Source organism: Eptatretus burgeri, chromosome 2 (genome assembly GCF_056783735.1).
Source record: "Eptatretus burgeri isolate ZD-2024b chromosome 2, Ebu_testis_v1, whole genome shotgun sequence".
NCBI lineage: Eukaryota > Metazoa > Chordata > Myxini > Myxiniformes > Myxinidae > Eptatretus > Eptatretus burgeri.
Genome location: NC_140962.1, coordinates 132260976 through 132277709, shown reverse-complemented (window position 1 = coordinate 132277709; position 16734 = coordinate 132260976). Strand labels below are relative to the sequence as shown.

The 16734-nt window shown below is 44.1% G+C and overlaps 2 protein-coding genes across 4 annotated transcripts in view; both read left to right on the top strand.

Annotated features, from left to right (window-relative positions):
* IDH3B (isocitrate dehydrogenase (NAD(+)) 3 non-catalytic subunit beta) overlaps positions 1-1777 on the top strand; it is a 37086-nt gene extending 35309 nt beyond the window's left edge. For both annotated transcript variants that reach the window (XM_085871309.1, XM_085871310.1), the window contains exons 10-13: positions 60-206; positions 398-492; positions 1026-1086; positions 1410-1777. In XM_085871309.1, coding sequence (XP_085727435.1) covers positions 60-206; positions 398-492; positions 1026-1086; positions 1410-1496 — 390 coding nt within the window. In that variant the 3' untranslated portion in view covers positions 1497-1777. The remainder of the gene's footprint in view (positions 1-59; positions 207-397; positions 493-1025; positions 1087-1409) is intronic.
* A 3388-nt stretch (positions 1778-5165) lies between these two features.
* TMEM230 (transmembrane protein 230) lies at positions 5166-15694 on the top strand. Of its 2 annotated transcripts, XM_085871294.1 has the most exons (5): positions 5166-5316; positions 12572-12671; positions 12985-13107; positions 14089-14189; positions 15331-15694. In XM_085871294.1, the coding sequence occupies exons 2-5, from the start codon at positions 12582-12584 to the stop codon at positions 15500-15502; spliced, it is 486 nt and encodes a 161-aa protein (XP_085727420.1). In that variant the 5' UTR covers positions 5166-5316; positions 12572-12581; the 3' UTR covers positions 15503-15694. The 2 variants fall into 2 exon arrangements, with proteins under 2 accessions (XP_085727420.1, XP_085727421.1); XM_085871295.1 differs by lacking the exon at positions 14089-14189 and having other exon boundaries at positions 5171-5316.
* Positions 15695-16734: the final 1040 nt, after the last annotated feature.

Here is a 16734-nt window from a genome sequence, read left to right as displayed (position 1 = left end):
CAGTTTGGACTCCTCCTGACCTTTCCTCTTTTCTCGCACTTGCATTCCCATCCCACCAGCTGGTTCGAGACCCATACCAGTTTGATGTTCTCCTTACCCCAAATCTCTACGGCAACGTGCTAGACCACGTGGTTGCTGGCTTGGTTGGTGGTGCCGGTGTTGTTCCAGGTGAAAGCTACAGTGCTGACTATGCTGTCTTTGAGACGGTGAGAGATTAGTTTTCTTCCATTGGCACCAGGGGCTTTCTTGCCTCTTGGCTGACCGATCATTGATACTGAAGGAGGGTTTGTTCTGCTCTTGGACAATTTGTTTTCGATATATTGCATACTTGAGCATTACTTTCAATGAGATAATTAATTGCACTTATTTTATTCCACTGTTTTTTTGTGTTCGGCAGGGCGCTAGACACCCATTTGCTCAGGCCGTGGGGAGAAACATCGCCAATCCTACTGCCATGTTGCTGACTGCTGCCAACATGTTACACCACCTTAAGTATGCTTGCCAGTCTTTCCATTCGCTCCAATTCCCAGAACATTTATTATTTTCGCCGCTGAAGGTGGACGGAGCTTGTGTTTTCACCCATGTCTGTTTGTTTGTGAGCAGGATATTTCAAAAAGTTGTGGACAGATTTGGACGTATTTGGTGGACACATTGGGTGTGTTATAAGGACAAATTGATTCGATTTTGGTGAAGAACCACATCTGGATATGACAGTTTAAAATTTTTTTTCAAGTGATTCTTCACCATGAAGATATGGGGCCAAAAATGATATGTAGCATGTTATTCAAAAAAAATTTTGGACAAGTTGGTTAGGTTACCAGAGCAAGCTGATTAGGTTTTGATTCAGGTCTGGATCCAGATCTGGCATATCGGTGGAATACAAAACGTAAACTCATCCGCAAGGCGGAGGTATGCGCTCCACCGATTGCCATTCTAGTTCTCTACTTTTATGTTTCTGTTTCTGTCTCTGTCTCTGTCTCTCTCAATCTGTTTGTTTTCTTTCTTTCTGCTTCATTGGTCTCCAGCTTGAACCTCCATGCCAAGATGATATCTGATGCCGTGAAGAAAGTCATTCAAATTGGAAAGGTGAGTAAAGAGACATTTGTTTCATTCAACATCAATGACCCCTTTGCAGGTTCCTGACTTTTCCCATCTTCCTCTTTATGATTGAAGGTTCGTGAAAGAGCTTTGTACATAAATCACATACATGATAAAGACCTTGGGGTTCTTTTATGTTACTTGCCAGTTGTATACTCCAATCAAACACTTATGGTACATTGGATTTGAAGAGGTCAATCCATCACTCACTGTTTCTTACTTTATGCCTTCCCTTCATTCTTGATGGACAGCACTATTTCTCTGTTCCTTGAACCTCGGTGTTTTTTTTTTTTCCTCTATCTCTTCTGCAGGTGCGCACCAGAGATGTGGGGGGCTACAGTACAACTACTGACTTTGTGCAAACAGTTATCGATAATATGAGACCCAGCATTCATTAGCTTCTGACTTCCTGAAACTGCCTCTAATTGTGCAAAGAGGAAACTGAGGTTTAAAAAATAAAAAATGTAATTATCTGTGTTGGTGGTGATTGAATGTAAATGCAGCTGAAAGAATGATGGGGTAAATTATTGGATGAAGAAGCGAAACTTTAAAGCCACTCGTCCCCAAAGGAAAAGCTGCCATCCATCCGTTATGAAGTTTGTGCTTTGCATTCACCCTCATTTCCGTTGTGCCTTGTAATCCTCGTTATGTTTGTGCATTAAAGCCGAAGACTAATTTATTGGTGCATTTGATCAGTTCAGTGATTGATGGAAAACCATTATCATGGTGTGCTTCTTTATCATCTTTGTTTATTCAATGGGATGACAGTAAATAATACAAAGGCATTTCATTAAATTTAGCAGTACTTGGCCAAAATATGATGCCATTTAGACCAATCAAACTTTCCGCTCGCACTCACAACGTTGGGGAATATCGAGATTCAGACAAAATTGTGGCTCATTGGAAATATAGATCGTGCTTAGAAACGCAAAGCAAGAGTTTAAAAGTCCCTTCCCATATCCTTGTTTTTTTTTGTTTTTTTTTTTCTCAAGACTGCACGGGGTGCGGTGTTCTCTGAACTCGAGTTTACTTTGTTAAGAATCGTTGAATAAAGATCCTGGGTGTTGGGTTAACATTTCAGGTGGCTGACTTGTTCTTTGGGTCTTGAGTTTGAGACCATGTCATGCTGCTGAAATAATGCCAGGTGGGTTGACTTAACCTGTCATCCTACTGAGGTTGGCAAAATTGGTACCAGCTTGCTGGTAATGGGTACTACATAAGTGGCTTCCAGAAATTATGCAACCAGCAGCCAAGAACAACAAATTTAATAAATCTGTGGCCCAAGTGGGCCCTGCTCACGCTTGATGACTATCAGGCCAGCATGCTGTGGTCTGGGGCAGCTTACCTGTGTTGCTCTTCATTACAGGCTTTGTACAACCATGCACCATCGCTAGCGTTCCATGAGCACCCACATGCGCACCACATGCCCTTTAACCGCACACACATGCAAATGGAGCATACCAGCCAGGAACACACAACCATCTCCCTCTCATCAGGGGGAGAGAGAGAGAGAGAGATATAGATAGATAGATACTTGGTGTGCCATGCTTTTATGGAACCATGTGTGGTGCGTGCTCATTGGCCGTTAAGTGGGGGGAACCCCACCTACCACTTTGGAAACGTTTAACCCACCTTGTCATCATTGAGGTTCCTTTTTGGAGAATTCTCACTAAAATGTGAAATGACTTGTCTTCATCCAGCAGTAAATAACAATGGTGAGGGTTTGAAGATGATGCCATCAGAAATATTAGACCTACACTGCTTCTAGTACATTTCAGGGTTTGGACATCTAATGTGGAAGGCCCCTATTCACCTTGTAGCAAGAGCCTTTAATAGCTGGATTTTAGCGATCAAAGGAAGATCATTGAAACGATGGATGGAAGGAGTCTGCGACATTGTTCTGGCATCGTGAAACGCGTGCTTTGACAGAAGCTGGAAGACAGTAGTTCCACACAAACAAGATAAAAGGGGCATGATGTTGACTTCTGGATTCACCAAGATTAATGAAAAGAATTTGATGATGAGCTTGTTCTGTGGTGCGCAAGCTGGATGAATGATGCAAGACCAGGAGAGAATCAGAACGAAATTGACCCACAATCTGTCGATGATAGGAGAGGAACATACTTTTTCTCGGCATCCTCTTTCGACATACCAATTATCCTGAGCTGTTGCTTCCACACTCAACAAAATGAAGACGTGTGGTCTCCAGCCCAAAGTGGGGTCCCATACTCCAAAGGTGGAGGAGGATATTGGGACCATACTCTGTGCAGAGCGTTGGTGCTGCTTAAGCAGTCTCCTTGGCTATTGGGCACAATCCTGGACGGGTCGCCACTCCGACACAGTATACCAGCATGCTGGCACTCATTTTGCCGACCTCGGAAGGATGACAGGCCGATTCTTTTATGAGCAGAAGGATGTTGAGGAGAGGAGTGGGAAGTAAAGATGGAACAAATTTGTAAAGGGGTGGTTGATGATTGGTCAGGGGGGATTGAGGGGTTTTGAAGGCTTGAAGTAGGGAGGGGATTGATGCCTTTGGGGTGAGTATTAGGGGTTGGGAGGGGAGCTTTAGGCTTTGAAAGGTGGAGGGGGGGACTTTTGGTGGGGATGGGGTTGAGAAGTTGTCAGAATTGCATGTGTAAGTTTACTCACAGTAAATGTGTGTGTGTGTCACTCCAGGTAATGTGCAGGGTGGTACTGAAATCTACGGCGCAGAGCATGACCGTCACAACTCTTCCTTTGCCCATTCAGGATGGCCCAGACATGGTGGCAGAGTGGTCTCAGAGATGGAAACTTTCCACCCAAATAAATGCAAGACCCTTCATCTTGGGAAAGATGCATTCAACGAATGTCACACGATGAATGGAATTGTGTTTGAAAATGTCATAAATGAAAAAGATCTCGGAACCATAATCCACATCGACCAAACATTCTATCATCACATCTCCACCGTTGTCACCAAGATGAACCAGACTTTTGGGCTGATGAAACGTACCTTCACAACCTTGAATAAACTTACATTTCCACTTGCTGTTCAAGTCACGGATCCGACCGATGTTGGAGTAGCTCCGCAACTTGACATGGTGTCCTAGATATGCAGCAGACAGCAACAGATTGGAGTAGGTGCGGAGAAGGGTGACCAAATTTGTCACTACCAACTACCATAGGTCGTCTTCTCTACCACGAGAGAATGATACACTTGCATAGGTACTCTAAAGTAGAAGTTGCAGATCGGAGGTAACAAGATAAGTTTTATGGATCATAATGAATGTCGCCATTACTTGGTGTATGCTAAAGATCCAGCGGTGTCATTTGGGAAGAGTAGGGGAGCTATTGCCAGCACCCGAACCAAATGATAAATTCCTGCTCGAACCTACAGAGGGGGCATTGTATCAGCGGCATTGCTGCACTCTGCAATAAGTTATCCAATGAAGGTGTTCAAGCCCGGGGGGGGGGGGGGGGGTGTTCAGTTACCAAGCAGCTTGCTGGTGCTTACCAAGCAGCTTGCTAGTGTTTATCAAGCCAGCCGTTCCTTATCAACAGTTTCCAACGGAATGAGTGCTTTAAAAGCCCCTTGGTGAGCACTCATCTGCAAGAAACTGAACACACTCACTTGTCTCAGATCTGGGAATGACATCGTATATATATATATATATATATATATATATATATATATATATATATATATATATATATATATATATATATATATATATATATATATATATATATATATATATATATATATATATATATATATATATATATATATATATATATATATACACACCGTTCCACGTCATTGTAATTACATTAAAAATTAGATCTCAAGACAATATCGAATCCTGTGCCCTATTTGAAAACCGTTGCCGCAATTAAAACAGAATTATTTAATTTCATCTTGTTTTTTTTATTGAATGTTTTTCAAGCTTTCTGTTTCTACTTTTGTTTCTCTCCTTTTACTTTTGTATTCTCCGAAATGCGAGAAACGTGCGTCGCCGAGTGCGTCTGAGCGGTGTATTGGTTTGCGCGGTGCTTCGTTCGTTTGTATTTTGAACTCTGTAGATTCGAGAATATCGTGATATATTAATATAGATAAGGAAGTAAAATTAATCTAACGAGCCGAAGATGCTCATCAAAAATTACAGGATGTTAAAAAATAAACAGTAATTTGTTGTGTTTGTCTTGTGTTATCGACGGAGAGAGCGCGGCGAGCGACGGGTAAGGTTTGTGTGGTAAATGGTGAGGGTTTTGTGGTTTGGGAGGTTGGGTACTACACAAATAAAGAGGAATGTGCTGTCTTTTATTATTGAAGTTACAGAGATTTGAATTGATATTTGTCCAAAATGAATGCAGAGTTGTAAGGAACGTGTACAGTCGGGGTCGGGCCTTGACATTAACTTTACATCGAGCATAAGGTGCTCGTCACTGCTGTGACATCTTCGACACTTTATTATAACATTCACATTACATTATCATCATCCTTCACGATATAAAATGAAGCAGAAATTTTCAGGCCACTCATTCATTCACTCACTCATTCATTCAATCATTAATTCACTCACTCATTCATCATTCATATACTCATTCATTAATTCACCCATTAATTAAATAATTCAATCATTAATTCACTCGTTCATTCAATCATTCATTCACTCATTCATTCACTCATTAATTAAATCATTCAATCATTCATTCACTCAATCATTAATTCAATCATTCATTCACTCATCATTTGTTCATTCCCTCTTTCACTCAATCATTAATTCAATCATTCATTCACTCATCATTTGTTCATTCCCTCATTCACTCAATCATTCATTCACTCATTCAATTATGAATTCACTCATTCAATCATGAATTCACTCATTCATTCAATCTTTAATTCTATCATTAATTCACTCATTAATTAAATCATTCAATCATTCATTCACTCATTCATTCACTCATTCAATCATTAATTCACTCATTCATTCAATCAATAATTCATTCACTCATTCATTCAATCATTCATTCACTCATTAATTCAATCGTTAATTCTATCTAATTCACTCATTAATTAAATCATTCATTCACTCGTTCAATCATTCATTCAGTCAAGCATTAATTCAAACATTAATTCAATCATTAATTCATTCATTCACTCATTAATTAAATCATTCAATCACTCAATCATTCATTCACTCGATCATTAATTCAGTCATTCACTCATTCATTCAATTATGAATTCACTCATTCATTCACTCAATCATTCATTCAATCATTCAGTCACTCATTCATTCTCATTCATTAATTCAATCATTCACTCATTCATTCAATCTTTAATTCTATCATTAATTCACTCATTAATTAAATCATTCAATCATTCATTCACTCATTCATTCACTCATTCAATCATTAATTCACTCATTCATTCAATCATTAATTCATTCACTCATTCATTCAATCATTCATTCAATCGTTAATTCTATCTAATTCACTCATTAATTAAATCATTCATTCACTCGTTCAATCTTTCATTTGGTCAAGCATTAATTCAAACATTAATTCAATCATTAATTCATTCATTCACTCATTAATTAAATCATTCAATCATTAATTCAGTCATTCACTCATTCATTCAATTATGAATTCACTCATTCATTCACTCAATCATTCATTCAATCATTCAGTCACTCATTCATTCTCATTCATTCAATCATTAATTCATTCATTCGCTCATTCATTCATACATAGCATCTCGCTGCAAGTTGCATCATTGATATGAACTAGTGGGCCTGTTGGCCCATTGGACCAAATCCTCATTGCTCTTCACAGCCTTGTAGCATACCTGCCTGCCTGCTGTACTGCTTGAGCATCAGCGTGCCTTTTCACAAAGCCTGAATGTGCTTGGGCCAGGGGGGAGGGCTATTATTATTATTATTATCTACGTTCGTCATTACTCTTGCCAAATTATATGATTATTATTGTTAGTATTACTTAATATATTATGGTTGGTTACAATATCGTCATTCTTTTTGTTATTTGCTTTGTAAAAGAGAATGCCATGCTGGGGAAGGACCGATTAAGCTGCTCTATACACCTTAACACGGCGTGCGTTTAAAACTTGGTAATCATTCCGGGTTCTTTGTCGTTAATTAGTCTAATCAACTCAGGAGGTCGTGACGATCATTTCGGTGTATCACATTCCACATAAGAACGCTCCAGTAGAACTGCACAAAAAACATGCCACACACACACACACACACACACACACACACACACACACACACACACACACACACACACACACACACACACACACACACACACACACACACACACACACACACACACACACACACACACACACACACACTTTTTATTTTGACTTTTTCTTGATTGAAACTAATTATTTCCAGTCAATAATCAAAAACAATTTTACCTTTTATCACATATCTGCCCCACTATAAGCTCCTTGAAAGTAATTTCTGGACACGTAAATGGATGGCTGCATAGCCTACATCGAGCACTGTGCAGAGTCACCTCTGAGCTATCTTTCCTGGGTTTGAATCCCCACTCAGGAATAAACTGCCATACTGGTGTTTAGCAGGCACGGCGAGGTATTGATGCGTTTGCCGTCCATCTGATGGATGTTATATATATATATATATATATATATATATATATATATATATATATATATATATATATATATATATATATATATATATATATATATATATCCATTTACATTGAAGGTCCCACGGTATATTTCGTGAAGAGTAGGGAAGTTATCGCCGGCTCCTTAAACAAATTACAAATTCCTGCATAAAGTGCGGGGACCAAGAGGTCTGGTCTTCTTGGATATCCTTTGGAACACCAAGTTACACTGCTTGTTGTGTCAGAGTGAGGTTGTTGTCTGGTTGAGCAGATCCAGTGGCTCCACAAACAACCTTGAAAGTGATGGCGTTTTTCATGGGTTGGAAACTCGGCTGTTTTGACAAGGGACCCGTCTAATGACTTTGTTAAAAAGAAATATCGTTTAAAAAATGTTTTTAAATCAATTAAAGCTTGATTTCAGGAGTTCGGCGTGGGACCTAAGTTTGAAAAGCGTGAGTGTCACGCCCAAGGCGTCAGAGTTGACAGGTAAGCCATCTATTTATTGCGTACGCCAAAAGAAAAATGTCACTTTTGACTCTTTCTTCAACAACCCACACTCGTGCTCCATATAAATGAATTCACCAGTATGATTTAGAAAGGGCAGATTGTTTGCAAAGGTGATGCCGGGTAGTTTGGTGATGCAGGTCGGTTTGGTTGTGCATGTCAGTTTGGCTATGCATGTCGGTTTGGCTATGCATGTCAGTTTGGCTGTGCATGTCGGTTTGGCTATGCATGTCAGTTTGGCTATGCATGTCGGTTTGGCTATGCATGTCGGTTTGGCTTTGCATGTCGGTTTGGCTATGCATGTCAGTTTGGCTGTGCATGTCGGTTTGGCTTTGCATGTCGGTTTGGCTTTGCACGTCAGTTTGGCTATGCACGTCAGTTTGGCTGTGCATGTCGGTTTGGCTATGCACGTCAGTTTGGCTGTGCATGTCGGTTTGGCTATGCACGTCAGTTTGGCTGTGCATGTCGGTTTGGCTGGCTGTGCAGGTCGGTTTGGCTGGCTGTGCAGGTCGGTTTGGCTGGCTGTGCAGGTCGGTTCGGCTGGCTGTGCATGTCGGTTCGGCTTGCTGTGCATGTCGGTTCGGCTGGCTGTGCATGTCGGTTTGGCTGGCTGTGCATGTCGGTTTGGCTGGCTGTGGATGTCGGTTTGGCTGGCTGTGCATGTCGGTTTGGCTGGCTGTGGATGTCGGTTTGGCTTGCTGTGGATGTCGGTTCGGCTGGCTGTGCAGGTCGGTTTGGCTTGCTGTGGATGTCGGTTTGGCTGGCTGTGGATGTCGGTTTGGCTTGCTGTGGATGTCGGTTTGGCTGGCTGTGGATGTCGGTTTGGCTGGCTGTGGATGTCGGTTTGGCTGGCTGTGGATGTCGGTTTGGCTGGCTGTGGATGTCGGTTTGGCTGGCTGTGGATGTCGGTTTGGCTTGCTGTGCATGTCGGTTTGGCTGGCTGTGGATGTCGGTTTGGCTTGCTGTGGATGTCGGTTTGGCTGGCTGTGCAGGTCGGTTCGGCTGGCTGTGGATGTCGGTTTGGCTGGCTGTGGATGTCGGTTTGGCTGGCTGTGCAGGTCGGTTTGGCTGGCTGTGGATGTCGGTTTGGCTGGCTGTGGATGTCGGTTTGGCTGGCTGTGCAGGTCGGTTTGGCTTGCTGTGGATGTCGGTTCGGCTGGCTGTGGATGTCGGTTTGGCTGGCTGTGGATGTCGGTTTGGCTGGCTGTGCAGGTCGGTTTGGCTTGCTGTGGATGTCGGTTCGGCTGGCTGTGGATGTCGGTTTGGCTGGCTGTGGATGTCGGTTTGGCTTGCTGTGGATGTCGGTTCGGCTGGCTGTGGATGTCGGTTTGGCTGGCTGTGGATGTCGGTTTGGCTGGCTGTGGATGTCGGTTCGGCTTGCTGTGCAGGTCGGTTTGGCTTGCTGTGGATGTCGGTTTGGCTTGCTGTGGATGTCGGTTTGGCTGGCTGTGGATGTCGGTTTGGCTGGCTGTGGATGTCGGTTCGGCTGGCTGTGCAGGTCGGTTTGGCTTGCTGTGGATGTCGGTTTGGCTTGCTGTGGATGTCGGTTTGGCTGGCTGTGGATGTCGGTTTGGCTGGCTGTGCAGGTCGGTTTGGCTTGCTGTGGATGTCGGTTCGGCTGGCTGTGGATGTCGGTTTGGCTTGCTGTGGATGTCGGTTCGGCTGGCTGTGGATGTCGGTTTGGCTGGCTGTGGATGTCGGTTTGGCTGGCTGTGCAGGTCGGTTTGGCTGGCTGTGGATGTCGGTTCGGCTGGCTGTGGATGTCGGTTTGGCTGGCTGTGGATGTCGGTTTGGCTGGCTGTGGATGTCGGTTCGGCTGGCTGTGCAGGTCGGTTTGGCTGGCTGTGGATGTCGGTTTGGCTTGCTGTGGATGTCGGTTTGGCTGGCTGTGGATGTCGGTTTGGCTGGCTGTGCAGGTCGGTTTGGCTGGCTGTGGATGTCGGTTTGGCTGGCTGTGGATGTCGGTTTGGCTTGCTGTGGATGTCGGTTCGGCTGGCTGTGGATGTCGGTTTGGCTGGCTGTGGATGTCGGTTTGGCTGGCTGTGGATGTCGGTTTGGCTTGCTGTGGATGTCGGTTCGGCTGGCTGTGCAGGTCGGTTTGGCTTGCTGTGGATGTCGGTTCGGCTGGCTGTGGATGTCGGTTTGGCTGGCTGTGGATGTCGGTTTGGCTTGCTGTGCATGTCGGTTCGGCTGGCTGTGCATGTCGGTTCGGCTGGCTGTGGATGTCGGTTCGGCTGGCTGTGGATGTCGGTTCGGCTGGCTGTGGATGTCGGTTCGGCTGGCTGTGCAGGTCGGTTTGGCTTGCTGTGGATGTCGGTTTGGCTGGCTGTGCATGTCGGTTTGGCTGGCTGTGGATGTCGGTTTGGCTTGCTGTGGATGTCGGTTTGGCTGGCTGTGCAGGTCGGTTTGGCTTGCTGTGGATGTCGGTTCGGCTGGCTGTGGATGTCGGTTTGGCTGGCTGTGGATGTCGGTTTGGCTGGCTGTGGATGTCGGTTTGGCTGGCTGTGCATGTCGGTTCGGCTTGCTGTGCATGTCGGTTCGGCTGGCTGTGCAGGTTGGTTTGGCTGGCTGTGCATGTCGGTTTGGCTGGCTGTGGATGTCGGTTTGGCTGGCTGTGCATGTCGGTTCGGCTGGCTGTGCATGTCGGTTTGGCTGGCTGTGCATGTCGGTTTGGCTGGCTGTGGATGTCGGTTTGGCTGGCTGTGGATGTCGGTTTGGCTGGCTGTGGATGTCGGTTTGGCTGGCTGTGCATGTCGGTTTGGCTGGCTGTGGATGTCGGTTTGGCTGGCTGTGCAGGTCGGTTCGGCTGGCTGTGCATGTCGGTTCGGCTGGCTGTGCATGTCGGTTCGGCTGGCTGTGGATGTCGGTTCGGCTGGCTGTGGAGGTCGGTTTGGCTGGCTGTGCAGGTCGGTTTGGCAGCATGATAACTCGCTTACTCTTCCCAAAAGACACCATGGGATCTTTAACGTCCACAAACGACCAGAGCTGGCAGGATTTGTCCTCTTCTGGCTAAATATCCTCCCCATGGTCTGCTCAAACAGTGATTCCTTTCGCTGCATGACAAACACCAGGGTGACTGTTTCTCGGTCAGTGGACAGTTGTACCCGGGCTGGACACAACCCACAGGCGAAAGCATCCACCTCTCAGCGATCTGGCCAGCTCCCTTAAACAATATGAAGCTGATCAAAAAAAATTGACGAGTCGATGCAAGAAAAACTAGAACGGTACTCAGGAGAGCACATTCCTCCACCAGGCTGAACAATTTACATTTTGTACTCCTCCGATGGGCCGGATTTGTGTCTGGAACTTAACCAAAATTTAATCACCTTGTTCTTGTCAACTCATCCACCAAGTTTCATCCGAATCTGTCCGTAACGTTTTGCTCACAGACAGACAGACGAAAACATAACCTCCGTGCACCTTCGGTGGCAGAGTGAAGCCATAAGACTGGTGAAAGAACACATCTCTACCAGACTCCTTTCTGCACTTCAAAACTTCTCGTCTCATCAACATTTGTTCTCATTTTCTCTCTTTAATTCCAGTCATTTCCTCGAATGGCTTCTTATCATTTTTTTTTTCATTACCTCTTATCAGTATGCCATGTTTAACTCTATCGAATACCTTCGTGTCGTCTTTAAAACATACAAATAACTTTCTCTTCTGTTGAATGAAAGAAAGTTTTTGGCACTGAAATTATTAGGTCTTTTTCCCCCACCCCCTGGAGGAGGAGATGGGAGAGGAGGAGGAAATTGGGACCATATTCCGTGCAGAGCGTTGGTTCTGCTTAAGCAGTCTCCTTGGCTATTGGGCACAGTCATGACAGGCAGAGTCAACCCCACCTGGTATTATTTCAACAGCCGAGTGGGATTTGAACTCAGGATCCGGGGATCCCAAGCCCACTGCCCTAACCATTAAGCCAACACCAGGCATACCTCGGGTCACAGGGGTCAAAACAGGGGGAAATTTTTTCGACTCAAAATGTGATATTGGGTCATTCCTGGTGGAACGTTTTGCCATATTTCACGTTCCCTTTAGGCGGGAAGCATGGGGATTTGCGATGACCTACCGTCTACTTTGCTCTGGTTTTTATTTTATTTTTTTTCTTGAGCTTTGAAGGTAAAGATGGGCCTCCCATTGATGTAACTGGTTGTGTGGCGTGCCTCGGATGGTTGGCCTATAAAAGAGTATTACTTTTTCTTTCTTTCTCTTTCTTTTAACTACAGCTCGAGATTTTTCTTAGCATGGAGATGGTTAAAATGTAACCACAGTGTCCCTTTAAGTTGAAACTTGTCATGTCATGCTGTGTTGTCATGCTTTGCTTATTCGGCAGGCTGTACACGATGTCGAGGCGGAATGGGCCACCTGGCCTCGCTCCCTTCAAAGTCAAATATGAACCTCTGGCCAACCACGATGGCTACATAGATCTGCAGGTAGGAGACAGAGTTTGTCTGTTTAAGGATACCCGGTTACATGATGCGTCATGTTTGTGGGGATAGATTACTGACTGAGCCATTGCTATGGCTAATTAATGATCTTGTGAAGTGTTCCACTCATGTGTCCTTGTACTTGTGACATCATCTGAGTTTTCAGCATGCAGTGATCATGGTTTACGTGGGGTATTGAGGGCAGAGGGGGGGGGCTGATGCTACAGCTGTCCTCTTAATTATTAAAGTTGAAATAATTTCTGAAAGAGCTGCCATTTCTGTCTCTCCTCATAATAGCCTACCCTATCTCCCTGAACAGTTCAAGCGTCCTCCTCCACGTGTCCCTTACAAAGCCATCGCCATGGCTACTGCTCTCTTTCTGCTGGGCTCCCTCCTCATTGTTATCGGTGCTTGTTTGCTCACAGGCATCATCGATTCCAAGGTACACATCTGAGTCAGTAATGACTACTGCCTGCCTTCTGCCAGGTTTGGATATCGGTTAGAACCAGTTGGTTCAGGGAAAAAGTTTGTGCAGAACGCCATGTTTGCACAAATGTGGTGTAATTGTGCACAAATGATCATTTCCACCTCTGCCACCGCAGGTGTGTCTGTGAGCAGGATGTTTTCACCCGTCTGTCTGCCAGCAGGATATCTCAAAAAGTTGTGGAAGGATGCAGACGAACCTAGGTGGACAGGATGGGGTGTGTGACAAGGCCGAATTGATTCGATTTAGGTGAAGATCCGAATCCGGATGCAGATACGAGAATTTTTTAAGTGATTCTTCACCTTTGAGAGAGAGATAGGGCTAAAAACAATATGTATCATGGTATCTGAAAAGGTTGTGACAAAACTGGGTGGATGAGTTGGTTCGGTGACAAGAACCAGCAGATTAGATTTCGGTTCAGGTACGAATCCAGATCCAGCCCATCAGCGGGATACAAAACGTAAAGTGTTCAGCCTGGTGAAGGTGCAGTTTGTGCTCTACCGAGTGCCGTTCTTGTTCTTTCATGTCCTAGAAAGCACTCTTTGCCATTCCGATTCTCTTTCTGATTTCTTCGACAATTTCCATCCTCTGGTACACAAGTTCCAAGATATGTGAAACTTGAAACTTGTTTCAGAACTTGACTTTCGGACCTGATGGTAACTTTCATACCTGGTGTTTTGCCAAAGACCATAACTTTTGTCTTTTTGGCACTTAATTTTCATTCCGTACTCTTTGTAAGCCTTATTTATGTTGTCAGTCTTGAGCTGCAGCTCTTATTCAGTGTTGGCAATCACTGCAGTGTCATCTGCGTTCCTGAAATTTGTAATAACATCACTATTTACTTTTATGATTGGGGTGTTTTGCAATGCGTCTTGTATTAATTATTCGCTATACATATTAAACGAGAACGGCACTCAATAAAGCACATGCCTCCGCCAGGCTGAACAGTTTGTTTTGTATTCCAATGATGGGCCGGATCTGCACGTGGACCTTCACCAAAATACAATCGGCTTGTTCTTGTCAGCTACCCAACTCGTCCGGCAAGTTTTTGTCATGATCCATCCATAACTTTTTTGAAATATCATGCTTTATATTGTTTTTATGCCTGGTGTTGGCTTAATGGTTAGGGTGGTGGGCTGGAGTTCCTCGGATCCTGAGTACAGATCCCACTCTGCTGTTGAATTGATACCTGGTGGGGTTGACTCTGCCTGTCATCCCTCCGAGGTCGGCAAAATGAGTGCCAGCTTGCTGGTATCCTGTGTCGTTGTGGCGACCCGTCCAGGATTGTGTCCCATAGCCAAGGAGACTGCTAAGGCAGCACCAACGCTCTGCACAGAGTATGGTCCCAATGGATGGATGGATGGATATTCTTTTTGGCCCGGTCTCTCTCGATGATGAAGAATCGCTTGAAAAAAAATTAAATTCTCGTGTCCGCATCCGGTCTTTAAGTAAGATTGAATCAATTCGTCCTTGTCACACACCCATCCTGTCCACAAAGTTTCGTCTGAATCTGTCCATAACTTTTTGAGATATCCTGCATACAGACAAAACAAATGGGTGAAAACATAGCGTCTGTCCACCTTCATTGGCTGAGGTAGTGAAAGAATACAGCCCTGTCAGACTCGTTTCTGCACTTCAAAACTTATAGTCTCAGCAACATTTGTTCTCACTTTTTTGTCCCCCACCCCTCTGACAAGGTCGAGGGACGGGGGGCATTAAAATGAGCTCCGTCCGACCGACCGACTGATCATCTGTCCATCTACTTTTTGTGCACGCGACATTTCAAAAACCGTTCAAAATTTAGCTTTCATGTTACACAGATGTATTCTTTGTACCACCCAAGAGGTGGGGAAACAAGACTATCAGCTGCTTGTTTTTATTATCTCCATTGGCTTGTCATGTTTAACTCTATCGAATGCCTTTATGTAGTCTATAAAACATACAAATAACTTTCTATTCTTTTGCAAGAAAGAAAAAGTTTTTGGATCTGAAATTATTAGGGTTTTTTTCAGGGGAGAAACGTTTAGACTCTTTTTTTCTGTTGCTGAGCAAGCTGAGCATGATGAAATCTATCGGTGTCCATCTTAGTCTCACCGTGTCGCTCAGGATTTTGTACACAGTATACATATATATGTGTGTGTGTGTGTGTGTGTGTGCATGTGCATGGAAACTGTTCTGCAGTATTCAGACCGAACGTGGCCGGTGCTCATTTTGGGATTCCTCCTTTTCCTGCCCGGGGCATACCACGTCCGGCTTGCCTGGTTTGCTTGGTGTGGCAGGCCTGGCTATTCCTACGCGGACATTCCTGATTTTGATGATTGAAATCCTAGGAAATAATCAGAAGATAATGTGAGTTTGGGACTGGTGTCGGAGGCTTGTTTTGAAAAATAAAAATGAAAAAGGATTTTCTTTCGCTTAAGATGGAGTTACGAAGTACTGTAAATGACATTGTTGAAATATATTTAAAAATTGTCCTGATCTGATCATTCATGTTAATTACAGTAAATAAAAAAATTATTTTTTTTAAGTAAAAAGTTTTCTTTTATTCCAATCAGTAAATGTTTTTCTTTTGGTCTGCGCATGATTGTTTATTATAGGAGATAAATGATATCATTAAATATTATCTCGTGCAGCTATTATAGTGAAGAGATTTCAAAAGTCTGTTTGCCTTCTGCATTCATCGCATCATTGGGTCAGCTTGTTTTCGGTCCACTGGAGGACAAAGGCCTCCCTCAGGTCATGTTGGGGGTATTGAAATACCCACCATGCTTGCCAGGTTTATCAGCCCAAACGTGAACCAAGACATCTAAATGCACCCCTCTCTCCTACCTTGCCTGGGTGCCTTTTGTATACAGTCGAGGCTCATGGAAGAGTGAGAACAAAACAGATCAGGACGCAACACAACAAAAGGAACAGCAGAGAGAGAAGGGGGAAATGCCAACAGCAGGGCAGGAGGACAAAATAGATGGAAACTGACAACAATGGAGGTGGGGGTGAAGGAGAATGCAGGGGGTGAATAAGATGGATACAGAAGCAAAAATTTTGGAGGGGATGGGGGGGGGGTTGTTGTTTAATGGATGTAGAAAAGATCATGGTTTTGGATGGGGATGAGATTTGAACAACACAAAATGCATATAGGGTGAACAGTTGGCATGAAGACCTGGAGGGAAGAATGAGATTGAAGAGAATGTGGAAGTTGGTTCGACAGGTGGTGAGAAATGGAAATAAATGGGTGAAGGTGAACAGTAATATTTTTGGAGTTTCACCAGAAGAAACCTGTGGGGGGGGGGACAAAGCATGGGGAGGGCAGAGGGTACAACACCCTGTCTGGTTTTACAGAGAGGACTTGTGCGAATTACACTTTCCTATCTAATCGCTGTGTCAACTACCACCCCTCACGGCATACAAAAGAACAGGACAACTTGGCTCTAACGGGTCACTGGTTACAAAACAAGGCCAAATGTGTCCAAGAGCAGCGTCCTAAAGGTTTTGTCTGCTAAAAAATAAAAAATAAAAACTTCCGATATTTTGTCACGTGCCTTGATAAATCCAATAGCGAGACCCGACATAGTGTATTTACTAAAT